At 40.3% G+C, this 15,741-nt stretch overlaps 1 protein-coding gene across 5 annotated transcripts in view; it reads left to right on the top strand.

Moving 5' to 3' along the window:
• LMO7 (LIM domain 7) overlaps window positions 1-15,741 on the top strand; it is a 249,195-nt gene that overhangs the window by 179,480 nt on the left and 53,974 nt on the right. For 2 of the 5 annotated variants that reach the window (XM_066380760.1, XM_066380761.1), the window contains 6 exons: window positions 2,968-2,998; window positions 4,051-4,164; window positions 8,023-8,221; window positions 13,282-13,534; window positions 14,847-15,125; window positions 15,413-15,613. In XM_066380760.1, coding sequence (XP_066236857.1) covers window positions 2,968-2,998; window positions 4,051-4,164; window positions 8,023-8,221; window positions 13,282-13,534; window positions 14,847-15,125; window positions 15,413-15,613 — 1,077 coding nt within the window. Of the gene's footprint in view, window positions 1-2,967; window positions 2,999-4,050; window positions 4,165-8,022; window positions 8,222-13,281; window positions 13,535-14,519; window positions 14,535-14,846; window positions 15,126-15,412; window positions 15,614-15,741 lie in introns of those variants that run through there. The other 3 variants (XM_066380764.1, XM_066380762.1, XM_066380763.1) reach the window with 2 other exon arrangements.

Here is a 15,741-nt window from a genome sequence, read left to right as displayed (position 1 = left end):
CTGCTACTTCCAAAATTAAATGTTGTTGAGTTTACAAGATGATTCTTTCTTTTTTTCTTTTATTCTTTCTTTTATTCTTTCTTTTATTCTCTTTTGTTCTTTCTTTCTTTCTTTCTTTCTTTCTTTCTTTCTTTCTTTCTTTCTTTCTTTCTTTCTTTCTTTCTTTCTTCTTTCTTTCCCCTCCCTCCCTCCCTCCCTCCCTCCCTCCCTCCCTCCCTCCCTCCCTTCCTTCCTTCCTTCCTTCCTTCCTTCCTTCCTTCCTTTTTATTCAGGAGTGAAGCTATGATTTGAACACTTGGGCTATGAAATTCCATTTATTGACTTTTTAAAATTATAATATGCATAAAAAAAGAATTTTTATTAAAAGTGTACAATTCAAAGACTTTAGAAATGGAACACTCTTAGGTGGTCAGCTTCAAGATCAAAATGCAAGAAATTATCAGTGCCTTAGAAACCCCTCACCTTTTTTCTTTTTTCTTTTTTCTTTTTTGCATTTTTCCGAAGCTGGAAACGGGGAGGCAGTCAGACAGACTCCCACATATGCCCGACCGGGATCCACCCGGCATGCCCACCAGGGGGCGATGCTCTGCCCCTCTGGGGCATCGCTCTGTTGCATCCAGAGCCATTCTAGCGCCTGAGGCAGAGACCACAGAGCCATCCTCAGTGCCCGGGCCATCTTTGCTCCAATGGAGCCTTGGCTGCGGGAAGGGAAGAGAGAGACAGAGAGGAAGGAGAGGGGGGGGTGTGCAGAAGCAGATGGGTGCTTCTCCTGTGTGCCCTGGCCGGGAATCGAACCCAGGACTCCTGCACGCCAGGCCGATGCTCTACCACTGAGCCACCCGGCCAGGGCCCCCTCACCTTTTTTCAATCACTTCCACCATCTTCCCCCACAAGGGTAACAACTATCCTGACTTCTAACATCATGTCTTTGTTTTGCCTGTTTTTGTACTTGGTATGAATGAATAATAACAATCCATATACTTTTTGTGTCTAGATTCTTTTTCTTTCCCGTTGTGTGGTTGAAACATATGGTTGCATGCAGTTGTAGGTGATTGTTCTAATTGCTATATAATATTTCATTGTACAGATATTCCATAATTTATTCATTCTACTATTAAAGAAATATGTATAGCTTTTATTTTATTTTATTAAGGGTGGTGCTTCTACACATGTTGTCATATATGATGTAAGTGAACGTATATAAGCATTTTCATTGGGTGTGGGCTAGGAATGGAATTACTGGGTCATAGATTAGGCATATATTCAACTTGAATAGCTACTAATGAGTGGGATAAAAATAAAATTAGCTGTAACCAATTTTCATTTTCATTGCGGTGAGAACTTGTGAATTTTATTTTTGATATACTGTTTTGGGGGTAATGGGAGGTGCATTTTAATTCAAGTTTGTTTTATGGAAAGAAATGGTCATAGCTGTTGTCTCATTGATTCTTTGAAAGCTAAATTAAATATGTGTACTCACTTCCCTCGCCCTTTTTTTCTATCTTTCCATGTCTTATATGTGTTTCATACATGTCTTACGCATAACACGTGTGAGACTATTTCCTCTTACGTGGATACTGCTCGTAGCCTCTCAGGATGAAAGGCCACCTGAGACGTCATCCAGCTCAGGCTTCTGCAGTCTCTCTGAATCATGACAATCCTGCTAAAGGGTCTCTAGTGACCGAAAGCACAGTATTTTAGGGCAACTTAAATCCCTTTTTATTTATTAACTCATGTTGCTTCTTCAACATTGTGGTGCCATCAGTCTCAGCCTACTTTTGATTCCCCCCATAAATATCATGTCATTTTATGGGTAAGGGGAAAAAAAAACTCCCATGGTTTTTGTAATAGAGCAAAATCTCTTCATAGATAGAGTCATGACTATTTTTTAAACTTTATTTCTCAACATGTACAGGGTCTTGATCTCTGAGCAATTTGCTCTGAGGAACTTGGGTGAAGAAACACCCACGTGGAAAGAAATGAATTTGAGAACTCAGTGCAAAACTGCTTTTTCTCTCTCCTGTTTCTTTATTCTTTCCTGCTGCGAGCACAGTTTTCCCTTTTGATAAGGGTTAAACATTATTTAAAATAAATACAAAAAATGCAGATAATGCATTTTAAAAACCAGACTGTAGGCCTGACCTGTGGTGGCGCAGTGGATAAAGCGTCGACCTGGAAATGCTGAGGTCGCTGGTTCGAAACCCTGGGCTTGCCTGGTCAAGGCACATATGGGAGTTGATGCTTCCAGCTCCTCCCCCTTTCTCTCTCTCTGTCTCCTCTCTCTCTCTCTCTGTCTCTCCCTCTCCTCTCTAAAATGAATAAATAAAAAAAAAATTAAAAAAAAAAACAAACCAGACTGTAATGAATAAAATGAGAAAAATGCAACCATATATATAAACTGACCATTAGATTTCATGAAGTCAATGCTTATAGAAAAAATTTTCTGGCTCTGGCTAGATGGCTCAATGGATAGAGCCTTGGCCCAGCATCTGGATGTCTCTGGTTTGATCCCTGGTCAGGGCACACATGAGAAGCAAACATCTGCTTCTCTTCCTCTCCATCTCCCACCCTGTCCCCCTTATGTCTCTCCCCCTTTTCTTCCCCCCTTCTCTTTCTCTTGCTCCCTTCTCTCTCTCCCTTCCCCTCTCACAGTGGTTCAGTTGGTCTGAGCGTCAGCCCCAGGCACTAAAGATTGCTCAGTTGATTCCAGCATCAGCACCAGATGGGGTTGCTGGATGGATCCCGGGCGGGGTGCATGAGGGGGTCTGCCCCTCTATCTTCCCTCTTCTCACTTAAAAAAAAAAAGGAGAGAAAAATTTGCGGATGTACTCTGTGTAGTCTAAAGTTTCTGAAATTCCAGGTGGTGTTAATAGTCATAGAACTTTAGAATAGAAATGAGCTTCTGGTTAATAATTAATAATTTAAAGTTTATAGATATTAATAGATATTTTCTTTTTTTATATATAGGCAAGAAGAGACTGATCGGAGAGTAAAAAATGTAAGATATGTTTAATGGAATCTTTTAAATGATTTTTTACTTGTTCTATAATAAGGTATTGGGATCTTATAGTATCTGATATACTTTGTATCCTTTTTCTAATAAAATGTTTTCTGAGAAACCAACCAAACTCTAAATATGTGCAAATATGGTTAAAACATGTCTTCATGGTAATAAGAGAACAGTTTAAACTTAGAAAGTGGTTCCTTACATGTTAGTAATGTGGTAAAGGGAAATGAACACACGTTAGGATATTTAGGGGAGTGAGTCAGAAACCACTGAAGCAGACTTGAAGAAAAAACCTGGAGGTTTAAGAACTCTGGGTAATTATTCAATGTGAACTTACGTTCTATCTATAATATTTTGCGTGTGTTAGAATAATTTCTAATGTGACAGCTTATTAAAAACATTAGAGCTCAATATCCTTAAGAAAGCTGAGAATTATTGATTTTTTCCCCCCAGAGACAGAGAGAGAGAGAGAGAGAGAGAGAAGGATAGATAGGGACAGATAGACTGGAACGGAGAGAGATGAGAAGCATCAGTCATCAGTTTTTCGTTGTGGCACCTTAGTTGTTCATTGATTGCTTTCTCATATGTGCCTTGACCGTGGGGCTACAGCAGACAGAGTAACCCCTTGCTCGAGCCAGCGATCTTGGGTCCAGGCTGGTGAGCTTTGCTCAAACTAAATGAACCCGCACTCAAGCTGGCAACCTCGGGGTCTCAAACCTGGGTCCTCCGCATTTTAGTCCAATGCTCTATCCACTGCGCCACTGCCTGGTCAGGCTGAGAATTATTGATTTTAAGCATCCATTTTTAAAGTTTATTTGTTGGAAAAATATTGAGTGCTTTAAAAGCTTTTTTCTTATAAACTTTTTTCCTCTTAGAAAGAGTAAATAATATTTTTAATGACCCTTTTCCTTCCCATAATTTAAAGGAAAATCTACTTTCAGCCATAGATATATATGCTTTTTATCTAGAGTGCTCACCTGCATTTGAGCTTGCAGTCAGTTACTATACATAGACTGATCTTGTTTTACGGATTTTTTTTAAAGGTTTTGATAACATTGTACTGGCTGGGAAGAAAAGCACAAAGTAACCCCTACTATAATGGCCCATATCTTAATTTGAAAGCATTTGAGACTCTTTTGGGACAAGCTCTGACTAAGGTAAGGGAATTACATCTCTATGAGATGGCTGCTATAACTAATACTATTTTCTAGTTTTCCCTTCCACCCCCTTTTCTGTTTTTCTTCCACTTTTCTCCATCCTTCTCTTGCTCTATAGCAAATACAGCATCTCTGACCGTTGTTGCTCTGGTCTAGATTGGGCTGGGTAGAGGGGATTGTTACCTTAATTTGCTGGCTTTGTATGCCCCCACCAGGGAGGGAATGAGTCTATTTCTGGGCAGTATAGGGTATAGGGGTAGGAATTTATCTCTTAAGTCTAGCTAACTCAGTGATACAGGCATTCGCTTCCTTTCTTAGACACTTAGTATACCGTAACTCTGTATTCTTTATGGATTTCAATCTGTAGTTGAAAGGTTTATCAAGGCTATTAAAATGTGTGGAAGCTACCCAATTTTTTATTTTAATGTCTTTTTGTCATAGATAATTACCTCTAATGCTTATACTTCAGTATCTCCACAGTTCTACATATTTGCTTCTGTTTCCTAAAGAGTAGTGAATGCTGTTAAACATGAAACATGATCAGGCTTTTTAAAATTAGGATGCTTTGTTTTCAACACATTTCTAGTCCTTTGTATCCTGGAATTGATGTTGCAGCTTTTGATAGTTTGAGGACAGTTTGAGGAGAATCAGGTGCCAAATCTGACTTACTTCTGCCAAATTGTCATTTATGAAATCCAAATGGGAAAATAAACTACTCTTAGGGGATAGTTTTCTAGGGGAGTTTGCAATGCTCAGAAGAATATATGTAGTCAAAATAATATATCACCACCTAATTAACTGTAGTTGCTTCATGGGTTTTTATGATGATTAAATGGTCCTGTACCAAGAAGGCATTTACCATTGGTCCCTGGCACACTGTAAAGATGTAATGAATGTTAGTGGTCATGAGTGGAAGATAGAAGTTTTAGACCAGATGAAAATGATCGCCTGGCTTTACATTTACCCTGCTCTTTAGTTTTGCCTGAGTTCAGCCACATACATTATAGAAAGATGGGATTACATAGCCTAGGAGGTTCAGGTCTTCTTTTCTGATTTTTATTATTTTTGGATTGTAAAGAGTTTACAGCACTTTATTCAAATTCCTAGAAACAGTTAATTCGGGTAATAGTTGAAACATTGTCGGCCTGGACCGTTGGCTCAGTGGTAGAGCGTCGGCCCGGCCTATGGATGTTCTCGGTTTGATTCCCAGTCAGGGCACACAGGAGAGGCACCCGTCTGCTTCTTCACCCCTCCCCCTCTTGCTTCTCTCCCTTTCTTTCTCTCTCTTCCTCTCCTGTAGCCATGGCTCGATAGGAATGAGTTGCCCTGGGTGCTGAGGATGGCTCCATGGCCTCTGATGCCTCAGGCACTAAGAAAAGCTCAGTTGCTGAGCAGCAGAGCAATGCTCCAGATGCGCAGAGCACTGCCCCCTAGTGGGCTTGGTGGGTGAATCCTGGTTGGGGCACATGCGGGAGTCTCTCTCTGCCTCCCCTCCTCTCACTAAATAAAAAGAGAAAGAAATATTGTCATGTACAAACAGTTTACCAGGTGTTGGGAAAGCACTCATACAAGGCAAGTGACCCGTCCCCACAGAGCACACTGGTCTGTTGGAGACAGAGGAGCAGAGCAGTCCCTCCAGTGCAGGAGGGTGAGACTGGTGGAGGAATGTGCAGGAGACTTTGGGCAGGATTGGAGCTTTGCCTCAGTTATTTCAGCTAAGAAAACACCCAGTTAAAACAATGTGGGGCTTTGGCTTCTGGGTTAGTGTTCTCTTAATGGCCCTTGGTCCTTTGTATGGCAGTCTGACTCAGGTGGGTAGTCCTGGTCCAGTGTTTGTGCTGGGACTGCACTATTAAAGGCCGTTTCCTGTCACTGCTGTAAAATCCAAATAGGTACAAATTTTTTGATAGTCAAAACTATAGTTGTGGTTTTATTTCATTATTATAGAGTGGGGATAGCCATAAAAGGTGTGTGAATATATGATCTGTTTTGCATCTGTTCTGTCAAAATCAAAACCATTGTGTTCATCGAACTTTCCACCTTAAGCAGATAATGCTTAATGACCAACTTAAGATATCAATTAAAAACATACTTGGGGTAAGCTGTTGCACCTGAGTCACCCTATAAGTTGGAGGTGACTTGTGTCAGAGTGAAGTCTTACATAACAAGGCACCAGGCCCAGGCTCAGTTATCAAAGAACTGTGGTGGCCATTTATAAATAACTTCAACATTTATGAGGTCAAAAATCATCTCGCCGCGTGGTGAGGGCCCTAAGGCTGCAACAAGTATTCTAAGAAACCTAATGGATCAAAATATCTACTTAAAATGTTTAATCTTTTTATATTTTGAGACATACCTAAATGGTACCAGTGTTAGACCCAACTGGTCCATCTGCGTGGAAATAGGGTACAAGGCAGGAGCTTGCATTTCATGACAGGATGTCAACTCTAACCCCACTTTCTCTGCCATCCAAAGCACATAGACACCTCCCATAAATCTCTTGCTCCTTATTGGTTCTTGTCAAACATCCCGGCTATGAACTGACAAATCCAGCCCTAGCTAAAAGTTTGCCTTCCACAGCTGCTGATTGTTCATCGTAAACATTCTTTTGTCAATCTTTTCATATGTTGGGAATGTTCATAATTAAAAGTTGAAGAATACAACACAAATATGTACCATCTGATTCAATTATTAAAAATTTTCCATATTGACATTATTTATATATCCATCTATGTTTTATTAACTTAATTATTTCAAAGTAAATTGTAGAGATATCACTCCTAAATATTTAGTATGCATGTCTTAAGAGTAAGATTTTGGTGGGTTTTTTTTCTTTTTCTGTGTGTGTGTGTGTATAGAGATTCTTTCATATAGTCACAATGTTTATTAAGAAAATTTATAAATATTCCCATCATCTAATATCCAATTCATATTCAAAACTTTCTAAGTATCTCCCAACTGTTTCGTAGCTTTTTAACATGAATCATGATTTAATCAAGGTTAACATAATACATTTGGTGTTGGGAATTCTAGGTTCTTTAAACTGTTTTAGTAAAGTCCTCTGAAGGTAAGGTTTTACCTGATTTTTACTATAATAGACATTTATATTTACCATATTAAAGAAATTAGAGTTATAGCTATTCATTGATTATTACTCTGCATCATGACTATGCTAAGGGCTTTATAAATTTTACCTAAATCCTAAATTTAAAAAGTCCAGTTGTATTTTTCTATTTTCAGAGAAGAATGTTAGTTAAAAACACTTATTTTGAGTAAGTGCTTTATGATTTATAAACCTGTGGTTTATGATGTTTACCATATTTCTATCTCTTATATGAGCCAAATGAATATTTTATTTAGATCCAGGGAAAATATTTTGAATGTCAGTAACAAGTCTGCTTTTCTTGGTTCAGATATGAGTGTCATGATCAGTGAAAAAAAAATAAATTTATTAGTTTACCTTCTTTTGGATATCAAAGTAAAGGTTGATTTTTCTCTTTGACTACATTTATATTTATTGCCAGATAACTGTAAATAATCATTGATTTTAGTATATTAATTTTAATTAGTAGCTTTTCTTATTAAGATATTTCCCCATCCTTATTTTTAAATACACTGTATGACTTTATTAAATAATATCTCCTTATTGTTGCACAAGAACAATTATTAGTTGTGGGAAAACATTTATTTTCTGCCTTTTTAAGATCTGACATATATATTTTTTATTAATAGGGAAATCTCATTGCCTCCCCTATCCAATAAGCACAACATGAGCTATGCCAACCAACAAGTAATGACTGATTACAGTTTGGGAATTTTATGCTAACTAATTATTCTTTAAACATTTTTTTCTCTTAGGCACTGGAAGACTCCAGCTGCCCGAAAAGAAGTGGCAGGGACAGTGGTTACGGAGACCTCTGGGGTGCTGAGCGGGGAGAGCTCCCCGTTCCTCCAGGCCACCACAAGAGGGAAGACTCATTTGAAAGCTTGGACTCCTTGGGGTCTAGGTCATTCACAAGCTGCTCCTCTGATATCACACTGAGGGGCGGACGTGAAGGCGAGTCACATTTTTCACTCTTCAGTTTATTTTTATTTCCATGTAAGGGAAACTTGGGAATGGGAAAGAGTAGAAAAATGGGGTGAAAACTATTGAGGCAAAATTTTCATCAAGAAGTAGATTTCATACAGACTTAAGTATAATTAAAAGTATTTTTTTCGCCTGACCAGGCGGTGCTGCAGTGGATAGAGCGTTGGACTGAGGTGTGGAGGACCCAAGTTCGAGACCCCAAGGATGCTAGCTTGAGCGTGGGCTCATCTGCTTTGAGCAAGGCTCACCAGCTTGAGCCCAAGGTCGCTGGCTCGAGCAAGGGGTTACTTGGTCTGCTGTAGCCCCCCCTCCCCTGGTCAAGGCACATATGAGAAAGCAATCAATGAACAACTAAGGTGTCGCAACAAAGAATTGATGTTCTCATCTTTCTCCCTTCCTGTCTGTCTGTCCCTCTCTCTGACTTTCTCTGTCTCTGCCACAAAAAAAAAAAAAAAAAAATTTTTTCTTGAAACCAGGTCAATATAATAAATTAAAAATAAAATAATTAAACAAAAAGATAAAAAAGATTTGCCTCTCCCTCGCTGTATCACCACTAGGGAGGTAATGGTTTCACTTGTTCTTCCTATTTTTAGAGAAGATGAGAGGAGGCAGTTAACTGTGACTCTTTTATCTCCATATTCAGGTTTGATAATGTCCTGTGCCTATGAGGCCTGTAGCTGGTATTCTAAACATAAAAAATATTCTAAATGTTGGTTCTGGTTTATCAGTTAATTTCTATTACTTCTCCCTCTAAGATAAAATAATTTCTCAAGGAAAAAAAAAAAAAGGACAAACCTCTGTTATTTTCTCTAAGGAAAGAAATGATTGATATCTCTCATGATAGTATATTATACTAAACTTTTGTTAAGTAGCAATACTAAGCATGGTGTTAGGGTTAGAGCCAATCCAGGACAGAGTAAGTATGAAAGGAATATGTTAGTGAAAGTCATTCAGTTCTGGGAGGAACTCTCTTTCAAAAAGGCCAATATTGTGGTCAAATGAGTTATTTAAATGCAAATTTATGCCTATGGCTGCTGTGTGGTATGAGAAATTTCTGACTATATACCTCTAGCAACTCAAATTTGACAATTCAAATTCAAAACAAGTAAAGTTGCTTCAAATATTTCTGTGCTTTTACCATTAACGTGAAAATATTGAGAGTTCTGGATGTGAGTTTATGCTAGATTGCTAGAAATTTTTCTTGCTTATTTTGATTATTTTTATGTTAAGTGATTTTTCTAACATTATTGTAAGTTTCAAACATCATCAAAGTTTGGAAGAATTTTACAGTGAACACCCATGCATCCACCACTTAAATCTACTAGTCTTACTAACATTGCTTCATTGCATACGTACCCCTCCCTCTTTTCACATTAATTTATCCATCTGATTTTTTTTTTTTTTCTGAAGCTGGAAATGGGGAGAGACAGTCAGACAGACTCCTGCATGCGCCCGACCGGGATCCACCCGGCACGCCCACCAGGGGCGATGCTCTGCCCACCAGGGGTCGATGCTCTGCCCCTCCGGGGCGTTGCTCTGCTGCAACCAGAGCCGCTCTAGCGCCTGAGGCAGAGGCCAAGGAGCCATCCCCAGCGCCCGGGCCATCTTTGCTCCAATGGAGCCTTGGCTGCGGGAGGGGAAGAGAGAGATAGAGAGGAAGGAGAGGAGGGCGGTGGAGAAGCAAATGGGCGCTTCTCCTATGTGCCCTGGCCGGGAATCGAACCCGGGTCCCCCGCACGCCAGGCCGACGCTCAACCGCTGAGCCAACCGGCCAGGGCTCCATCTGATTTTTTGAGGCACTTCAGAGTACATTACACTTGCCCTAAATACTTGAGCATGCACACATTAACTAGAAGTCAGTCTTTATTTGCTGTTGTTATGTAAATTTACATGCATCCAGTGTAAAATGAATCTGTCTTTTAAAAATAAAAATCAACAAATGGTTAGAGCATGGTCACAAAAAACAAATTCTTCAGCTCTTAAAGTAATGGCCTTTAAAAATTAACAATAAAAGAATGTGACTGGCTACTGAAGAGCTAGTTAACCTTTATCATTACTGTTGTATTTATTGGCTGTTTACTATGTGGGTATGATACTTTTATAGCCTTAGATGACTGTGATAATAGTTTGAAGGAAATCAGTCTGATTTATAATTGATCTAAGCGATTAAAACTGTAAGAAATGGAGACTGAAATTTTTAGGTAGGGAGAGAGAGAGACAGGAACATCGAGCTACTTCTGTACGTGCCCTGACCAGGGATCAAACCGGCAACCTCCATGCTCTGGGTCAATGCTCCAACCATCTGAGCTATCTGAACAGGGCTTAATTTTTTATTGATTTTTAGCGATACAAGGAGAAGGAGAAAGAAGGGAGGGGGAAGGGAATTGTTTTGTTTTACTCAGCCCTGCATTTTTTGGTTGCTTCCTGTGTGTGCCCTGACTGGATCAAACCCACAACCTGGTTGTTTTGGGATGACACTCTTACACTGACTGAGCTAACTGGCCAGGTCCACAGAGGCTGAAATTCTTAACTCATTATATATGTATCCTGACTAAAGAAGCTAAAACATTTAAAGTTTAAATTTCTATCTGACCCACAAACAATAAAAGGGAGGGAGACTGAGGCACTGTGGGACAGCGCAGACTTCAGGTGTTCGGAGGCAGTGGTCCTGTGCTGTGGAATCTCAGTCTGCTCAGATGCTCTTTGCCGGGTGCTCGGGACACACGATGAAAAGCAGAGGGCCGCTGTCACACTGCTTCCTGAGGGGAAGGAGCCGCAGACCTTGTTTTAAGAGTGGTGGAAGTGAGGGCTTAGTAATTATAGCTCAGGGGTAATAAAAACGAATGGGGAGCACCAGGATGGAAAACCTTTTCTTGTGATTGGGTATGAACATTCTGCCACCCACCTAGTTACAGTGCAAAAGTGATGGTCCACAGCGTAGGATAATGTTTTTAGGTTAATAGAATTGCAAAGTCAAATTCCTTAGGTTTATATGAAACCTCTTAAATATAAAAAACTCTATAGGACACTGAAAATTCACATAATGTACAACATGATGACTATAGGTAACACTGTTATATGTGCATATGAAAGTTGTTAAGAAAGTAGATCCTAAGTGTTCTCATCACAAGAAAAAAAAATTCTTTCTTTTCTATCTGTATGAAAACGATGCATGTTAAGGGAATGTATTGTGGTAGTCATTTCACAATATATATAAGCGGAATTATACTGTACACTTTCAACATATACACTATTGTATGTTAATTATATCTCAATAAAAAATGGGAGAGCCTGACCTGTGGTGGCGCAGTGGATAAAGCGTCGACCTGGAAATGCTGAGGTCGCCGGTTTGAAACCCTGGGCTTGCCTGGTCAAGGCACATATGGGAATTGATGCTTCCAGCTCCTCCCCATCTTCTCTCTCTGTCTCTCTCTCCTCTCTCTCTCCCTCTCTGTCTCTCTCTCTTCCTTTCTCTCTCCTCTCTAAAATGAATAAATAAAATAAAAAAATAAAAAAAAAATGGGAGAAAATTCCAGAGTAGAACAAAAGATTTTACATGTACAAATTTTGGCAAGAATTAAGAAATTTTTCTCATTTCCAAAAATTGTACTGTTTATTTAAGAATTGGTAGAACCATACGAAGTGCCAGATTATTACCTGTAAATCGTCCTGGTCAGAGCTGCTGAAATTTCTTCGGTTTCGCCATGCCTCTGCTGTACCCTGCTCAGGTCTCTCAGAGCTGTAGGTCGAGCCACTGCCTGCAGGCCATGCTAGGTGTTATTTATTGTAGGTTCCTGCCAGGCTGGCGGGAGGAGACCAGGCGCCTCCAGCTCAGCTTAACCCTGCGGGCGCCTTGTGCTGATAACTTGCAATTCTCGGGCACTCAGGGACTATGCGGTCAGCCTCAGAGAGCCCTGGTGGGAAGCAACCGTAACAGCAAACTGTCTTGACAGACACACAGAGGCAGGAAGGAAAAAGGGCAGGAAAGGGACACAACTTAGCTTGGATCTTAGTGTTCCTCTTTCCTTCCCACCTTTAGAAGAGCACATTTATTTTTTTTTAAGAGAATGGATGGTACTTGTTTGTATCAGTCTGACCTTGAGAAGTATCAAGGTGTAGTCTTTTGAATTTGTGTTTAAGTGACTTTGCATCAAAAATATAATTTCCATGGTCACCTTTAGAAAAAGGCTTGACTTTTGTATTTCTATTTAGGTAGGAGACCTTGACATTCCTTTGGGAGTTTAGATGTCATTTGGTCCAGACTCGTATCTAATCTGTGATTCTTGCTTACAGGATCTCAGGAGGATCTACCAAACCCCCTGGATATCTCTGGTGCTTTCTGTTTCTTTTTATATATCCTCTCTTATCTCTTGCCTTGTAGAAATTTTAGATGGCTGCAAGCTTTATTTTAAATTATTGTCTCTCTAGAACAGCGGTTCTCAACCTGTGGGTCACGACCCCGGGGGGGGGGGGTGTCGAACGACCAAAACACAGGAGTCACTTAAAGCCATCGGAAATACAATATGTATTATTATTATTACATGGCTTATTTCCGATGGCTTTAGGTGACCCCTGCGTTTTGGTCGTTCGACCCCCGCTGGGGTCGCGACCCACAGGTTGAGAACCACTGCTCTAGAATCACTTTTTAAAAAAAATCTCATTCTAAGTGTCTTTTATTGACACGTATTATTAGGTTTTATCAACCTGTATTAATTCCATTAACACATTTTATGAAAAATCATATGGGCAGGGGAAGCTGAGAAGAAAGGGGCTCAGCTGTACGTTGGGACATTTTCTGCTGAGAAAGTGCAACAGTGAAAGAATGTGCTGCATGTGCTCCAGTATGCAAAGCAAGTTCCTCCTAATGGATCTTAACACAACTTCATGACAAATTTCTAAAAATATTCCCCGCCGTTAGCAGTAGAGCCCTGGGTTTCCAAGGGAAAGACAAAGCAGGCATGCTGCGTGGGTTTCAGTGACACGGAGAACCTGGAGAGTGAAGCCAATTCTTGTGTCTTTCTTTGTCATAGGTTGTGAAAGCGACACAGATTCTGAATTTACATTCAAAATGCAGGATTATAATAAAGACGATATGTCCTATCGGAGGATTTCAGCTGTTGAACCAAAGTCTGCTTTACCGTACAACCGTTTCTTACCCAACAAGAGTAGACAGCCGTCCTATGTGCCGGCACCCCTGCGGAAGAAGAAGCCGGACAGGAATGAGGACAACAGAAGAAGCTGGGCGAGCCCCATCTATACAGAAGCAGATGGGACATTTTCAAGGTACTGGGATGTGAGTGGTGATTGAGGTTTAAATTTTCCTATGCTTGTGAATTTGCTGGTGTATTTAAATGTGGTAAAAGGAATGGTTTATAAACTATATTTCATAGATATTATTTTCAGCTTTATTAATAAAACTGTTTTTTCCCCTATATTTTTATATATATCTTGAAGATACTGCTTTTTAAAAATGTCAGCATATGATTTGCTAGTTCTTTTTTTAGATGCCTAATTTAGCCTCATTGGTACCTTTCAGTTTACTGGATGGATGGCTTACACCATTCCCTGCGAGCTCTGCTGAGTCGTTGTTTTCCCATCACCCCCCCCCCCCACCCACTCCCTCACCCCCGTCACTCCACTGTGTTGACTGACCTCAATGGACACAAAATAATCCTCTAATATCTCATCAAATTTGTAGAGCAGAGTGTGAATTTCTTTTCTTCTTTTTTAAGCAAGAGAGAGAGACAGACACAGACAGGAAGGGAGAGAGATGAGAAACATAAACTTGTAGTTGTGTCACTTTTAGTCGTTCATCGATTGCTTGTCATACATGCCTTGCCCAAGGGTCTCCAGCTGAGCCAGTGACCCTGGGCTTCAAGCCAGTGACCTTTAGGTTCAAGCCAGCAACCATGGAATCATGTCTATGATCTCCTGCTCAAGCTGGTGACCTGGGGTTTCAAACCTGGGTCCTCAGGGTTTCAAACCTGGGTCCTCAGCATCCAAGGTCAATGCTCTATCCACTGCTCCACCATCTGGTCAGGCCAGAGTGTGACTTTTCGAATTCAGCTTCTTATCAGAAGGGGGCACATGATTTTGAAACTGGGTCAGACTCTGGGGATGAGCAAAGGTTGCTGGATATAGTTTTGGAGAACTTAGCCAACCTTAGATTCCAAGTGAAAAAGAGGCTGTAGAGTTTCATCTTGAAAACTCTCTCTTCTAAATCTTATTCACAAATATTTTCTCCCACTGACCCAGGAGCCACTGGCCTGTTGGAACTGATGAGGTCAGAAAAAATTTCTCCTGGATCTGAAAGTGTGTTCTGTTGATTTTAATACATGAAGTAACACCCAAATTGTTTGCAATTTGTCTCTTAACACAAATGAGTATCTTTGGCCCTCACATATCAAGCTATTCTCTAATTAAAGTGAGATGCCATGGCAATGCCTTAATTTATTCTAGGAGCTGTCATTATAAGAATGGAAACTAATTTGCTTCATTCACAGCAGTATAAACTGCGAGCCAGAAAGCATGCCTTTTATGTTTTGTGTCACGAATTGCTCATACAGTGTCTTAACCGGTTGGATGTTTTGAACAGTAACGAGAGGAGAACTTGGGGCACAAACGTGGAGAACTGGTCAACAGTACAAGAAACTTCCGACTCCTCTTGTTATTTAGAGGAGGAAGAAGAAAAGACAAGCCTACCCAACATTGTAAAGGACGATCTTTATGTGCGAAAGCTCAGTCCCATCCTACCAAACCCAGGGAACGCTTTTGATCAGTTTCTTCCCAAATGTTGGATCCCAGAAGATGTGAACTGGAAAAGAATAAAAAGGGAAACTTGTAAACCATGGTATAAAGAATTTCAGGGATTCAGGTTTGTCTTTCTGCATGTTTCTGTCAGTTCAGTGTTTATTTAGGACCCTGATGCTGTGCATTCTACATATGCTTTTTTACAAAAGAGACAGATTAATTTTCCTCCAACATCTATAGAGCCTCTGTAACTGGGGAAAAAAAATGCCATTTAGACTTAAAGTTTGGGATCTGGATCTTAACAAGCCCTCTTCTACACAGAATCATAGCTTGACATTACTTTTAGTTGTTTTTTTCTCCAGTTCTTTGTCTTCTTCCCTCTCTTTTTCCTTTCTCTGCCTCATTCCACAGTAGAAGGAACCCATTCTCTGAGGATGAGGATTCGGGCTCTGACAGAAGCTCTGCTGTTTTCAGTAGGATACAGAAAGCAGAGCATAGGCTAGACATCCACTGCCAGAGACGTTCACTCTTGGAACTGGCTACCAAACGTGTCAGAAACACGTGGGATACCCATGCGGCCAGGAGAAGCAGTGGCGCTTCGGACGAGCCCAGGTGTACCTGCCTGCATGAGCCTTCCTGCTTGGAGTCTGGCTGGCAGCACCTGTGCTGGCGTCTGCTGCTGCTCATTAACCCCTGACCATGATGTTTGAATCAGGAAATTGTACTCACTTTATATTTAA

Source organism: Saccopteryx leptura, chromosome 4 (genome assembly GCF_036850995.1).
Source record: "Saccopteryx leptura isolate mSacLep1 chromosome 4, mSacLep1_pri_phased_curated, whole genome shotgun sequence".
Classification (NCBI taxonomy): domain Eukaryota; kingdom Metazoa; phylum Chordata; class Mammalia; order Chiroptera; family Emballonuridae; genus Saccopteryx; species Saccopteryx leptura.
Note: the sequence above shows the minus strand (reverse complement) of the source record. Positions and strands in the feature narration are given on the sequence as shown.